This window comes from Octodon degus, unplaced genomic scaffold (genome assembly GCF_000260255.1).
Source record: "Octodon degus isolate 3935 unplaced genomic scaffold, OctDeg1.0 scaffold00138, whole genome shotgun sequence".
In the NCBI taxonomy this organism is placed as follows: Eukaryota; Metazoa; Chordata; class Mammalia; order Rodentia; family Octodontidae; genus Octodon; species Octodon degus.
The window spans coordinates 5601382-5605909 of NW_004524714.1; the positions used below are offsets into that span (position 1 = coordinate 5601382).

The 4528-nt window shown below is 57.4% G+C and overlaps 1 protein-coding gene across 2 annotated transcripts in view; it reads left to right on the forward strand.

Moving 5' to 3' along the window:
• The window catches only part of Nr5a1 (nuclear receptor subfamily 5 group A member 1), a 21144-nt gene extending 19458 nt beyond the window's left edge, over positions 1-1686 (forward strand). The window contains exon 7 of one of the 2 annotated variants that reach the window (XM_004641586.1): positions 1436-1686. In XM_004641586.1, the coding sequence (XP_004641643.1) occupies positions 1436-1683 (248 nt within the window). In that variant the 3' untranslated portion in view covers positions 1684-1686. The remainder of the gene's footprint in view (positions 1-1435) is intronic. The other variant, XM_004641587.2, reaches the window with a different exon arrangement.
• Positions 1687-4528: the final 2842 nt, after the last annotated feature.

A 4528-nucleotide genomic window follows, 5' to 3' on the forward strand; every position in this document is an offset into this window, starting at 1 on the left:
GGTGTGTGTGTGTGGCCAGCTCAGCCCACCAGGGGGCGCGACTGGCTGGCATGTGGTGCTGGGGGATTGAACCGCGGTCCCTGATGCTTTACGAAGCTTGTTCTAAGTAGGTGCTTTAGACCACTGAGCCATCTCTCCAGCCCCTGTTGTGGTGGTTTGACCCCAAAGATACTTGGGTCTTTTTTTATTTCTTGGTTGGTTGGTTTTTTGAGGCAGGGTCTTGCTATGTAGTTCAGACTGGCCTGGAACTCACTATGTAGCCCAGGCTGGCTTTGAATTGAATTCACCAGGGTGCTTCTGCCTCAGCCTCCCAGGCGCTGGGGTTACAGGTGTGCTCCCTTTTGGGTCCTGAGTGGGCTCTGGGGCAGGCTGAGCTCCTCCTGCCCCTCCATCAGCAGCAGCAGTGCTCCCTGGGCTGCTTACAGCCAATGCCTGTGTTCCTCGCACCGGGATGATCTGCCTCATGTGTCAGCCTTTTAGATTTAAATTTTATTTTTCACGGTCCTGGGCATGGAACCCAGAGTTTCCCGCGCAGCCTCAGCCTTGGAGGCGAGTTTGGACCCTGCGCACACGCAGCGCCTTCCCTTGGTCCCACCGGGTCCAGCAGCTTCTCCCAGGGGCCACCTTCACCAGCAGTGCAGGTCACACGCTCAGTACCTGGAGCCCTGCTGGTGAACACGTGTCCCCAGCGGCCTGGGAGAGAGAGCTCCTTGGGGCACTGAGCTCTCGCTGGGTCACGGGGGAACCCAGAGTGTTGTGGCTGCCTCTGCTGGAGTCCTTCTACACTCTCCTGGTGCTGGCGACGGAGTGACAGTGGGGACAGGCAGGGTGGTAATGTCTGTGGTGATACTAATGACAAGGTGGCTTTGGCAGTGCCAGCCAGCAGTGCCAGCCACGACCACAGCTGTGCTAAGAGAGAAGCAGTGTGATAACCCATCCTGTCCAGCGTGTCACACCCTGTCCTCCGGAGCGTTCCTATGATCTGGCACCTGGCATCCATAAGACAGCTCTGCAGGGACTGTTGTCACCCCATTCCACAGATGAGAAGCCAGCAGAGTGGCTCAAAGCACATGTCCTGAGGTGCACCTGTGAGGTTGGCACAGGTCCCTGGTGGTGGTCGGTGTCCGTTGTCCGTCAGGGCAGTGGTGCAGTGGTACTGGTGGCAGTAGCAGTGGCTTGGCTGTTGACAGTGGCAGCAGTCATATTGGTGCAAAACAGATGTGTGTTTGCATGACAGCGACAGTGGCAGTGTCTCAGCCGAGGTGACAACTTAGTGGTGGCAAGATGGTGGTGAGGGACCTGTTATGGTGATGTCCTCGGCTTTGGTAGTTTCAGGGAGGAGACACTGCCGGTGCCAGTGTCAGTGTGGGTACAACCTGACAGGGATGGGGACAGGGTGGGGGACCAGAGGGTGACAGAGCGCCTCTCTCTGCAGATGTGAAATTCCTGAACAACCACAGCCTGGTGAAGGACGCTCAGGAGAAGGCAAACGCAGCCCTGCTGGACTACACGCTGTGCCACTACCCGCACTGTGGGGACAAGTTCCAGCAGCTGCTGCTGTGCCTGGTGGAGGTGCGGGCCCTGAGCGTGCAGGCCAAGGAGTACCTGTACCACAAGCACCTAGGCAACGAGATGCCGTGCAACAACCTGCTCATTGAGATGCTGCAGGCCAAGCAGACCTGAGCCACAGGAAGGGAGGCCCCAGCCTGAGCTAGGAGTTGTGCGTGGGATGGGCAGGGCCTGGCTTGGGAGGTGGGCCTCATCTGTCACCCAGAGTGCCCCAAAGGAGGTGGCTGCCAACCATCCTCTCCTTCCCTCCTCCCAGCTTCCATCCTGGAGGCAGAAGCACAGGGCAGGGCAGGGGAGGAGGTCTGGGACTCACTGGGAGGCCTTGATATTCCCCCTCCTTCCCCCCCCCCGTCCTGGAATCAGAAGCAGGGGAAGTTGTGTGGGCATCAGTGGGGGAAGGAGAGGGGTCTGCAGATCCTTGTGGAGGGAAGAGAAGGCCTGTGTTTTCTATACTAGAGAGAAGTGGATTTGCAAAGTTGGGCGGGGGTCTTTGGCCCTGCAGGAAAGCTAGACACTGGTGAGGACCAAAAGACCTCCCAGGGCCCTCAGCGCATCTCACTTCTGCAGGGGAGGCTCTGGTCCAGGAGTCTGCTGCCCCCTCTCCCCACCCTCTGCTTGCCCCCCAGGAAGAGCTTTGGTAACTGTCCATATCCCACCCAGCCTACACTAGCCACGAGCTGGAACTAATCTGCAAGGGTGTAGTCAAGAGGATTTTGCCTTTTTGTTTCCCAGTCTCCTACACACTCTTCAAAAGCTGTGTGTGTGCTGGAGGGCAGGAGTGAATTGGAGGACAGAGCCCAGGTCCTGCGGGTCAGCACCAAGTACAGGCCCAGACTTCTTCCCCAGACACTGGTCCCCTGTACTCGAGGGTAGGGTGGGGCTGGGGGCTGCATCATTTTTCTGAGCACCCTGCTGCAATCCTGAGAAGACCTGCGCTTGTCCTCCGCGTTAGGAGGTGAATCACAGTGGCCGGTGGGCTCAAAGTCCTAAGGGCGGGAAATGACTAAACCCGAGAGGCCGAACAGGCCCCAGGGGCCGGGCCAGCACTGACGAGCCCTCCTTCATGGCCCTGCCCCGGAGGTCCTGGCTGCAGCCCTTGAAGCTCCCTCAGCTCTCTGGCCTCCTCTGCTGTCCACCCTGCTTTGCGTCCCTGTTGCAGCTTGTGCTGAGCCTGCCAGGCGGGACAAGGCTGGGCATCCCCACTTGCCATGGCCCTGTTTCAGCCCCCACTTTGGCCCCTTGAAATGCATGCCCCTGCCAAGGCCAGAGACCCACAGCTCTGAAACAAGAAGTGCCCTTACGAATTCTGCCAGCCCCCGAAGCCCTCGAATAAATTTTGCAATTAGTTTCCAGCTCCTTTTGCTGATGAGTCTCTGAGTCCAAAGGGGAAACCCCTCAGTGGATTTGGGGGCCGGGGTAGGGCAATGCTTGACTGTGATGGTGGTGACAAAGCAGACAACTTTTGGCTCCAAACTCTGGGGAGAAGCCAGGCATGGTCATGCATGCTTGTAATCCCAGCACTCAGGAGGCTGAGGTAGGAGGTTCGTTGTGAGTTGGAGACCAGCGAGACCCCATCTCAAGAGACCTTGACTCAAAAGGACAACAAACAAACTCTGGGGAGGCAGGATGGGTTGTAGGTGCCAAGGTGAGGGGCATCAGGCACTGTGGAGATTGGGCCCCCAGGGTAGAAAGGAGCAGTTGCTTAGTGAGCACCTACTGCGTCCCCTCCCACATCTCACTGTCCCTACAGTGTCCCTGAAGCCATGGATTCTGATGCAGCAAGGGGAGGCATCTGCCAAGGGACCTTCCCCAGCACCCCAGGGGGACAGACCCCCAGCTATGTCCTCTCTCAGCCCTCGGTCACCACCCTGGCTGACTCCCCTCCTCCAGGCACTCAAGGTGGCGAATGGAGTGACATTGAGGATGCCTGCTTTGTCCCAGGCATCCAGGTGGATGCCTCACTGACTTGTCCCACTGTCCCACCTGTTCCTCAAAGCCACTTCTGGAGATGGCAGCCCCAGATGACAGATGAGGAAACTGAGGCACAGAGGGGTGAGTGGACCGTCAAAACCACACAGCTAGAAGGAGACACAGCCACCCACTGCACACAAATCCATTGTCCTGACCCACCTTGACCAAGTGTGGGGCCACTGCTGTCCTTTCAGAACTTCCCTGCCCGAGAACAGGCATCCATCTGCCTCAGGGTAGGGTAGCAGTGACTGCTACCGAGGGAAAGGGGTGCCCCTCTCCTTGACAACCGTAGAACCAAAGTGGAACCCTGGTTCCTGCCCCAGGGCACTGTCCAATCTTATAAAAGGGGACTCTTGCTCAGATTATAATCCAGTGCAGGGTGTCATGGAACTGAGCCAGATAAAATGAGGTAGAAGTCATTTCTATTCCTGGGGGACCAAAGAAAGGATAGGAAAGTCTTATAGCTAAAGCACCATCCATATTGGTAGGCGGGTGCTTAAGCCACTGAACTATCTCCCTAGCCTACACCATCCAATTGGGTTTTGAAGGATGCCTAGGAGTTCACCAGCTGAAGAGAGGTTGGGGTAGTCCAAGCAGAAAGGAGTGTGAGGGTAAAGGGACGGAAGGAGGTCAGTGGGCAGCATTTGGTTGCAGAGTAAATGGGTATGTATACAGGGGGAAGGTATGGAACAGAGAAGAGGCTCTCCATCCCCTCAGCAGCCCTTATAATTTGGTTGTGGCAACATAGGAGCCCTCCAAAAGAGAGGTGGAGGAGCCAGCACAGGAAAATTCAGCTTGCTTTCTTCCTCCTCAGGCCCTCAGGCTCCGCACATTCCAGGCCCCCACCACAGCAAGCACCATGCTTCTGGGACAGTGAACAGCTTGGCCTGCCCTCCCCCGTCACCAGGCAGGGGCTTCACTGCTCTCTGGCACCTCCAAGGCCTCAGCACAGTCTGCAGACTGAGGCACCCTGCACGTGTCCCTTGAG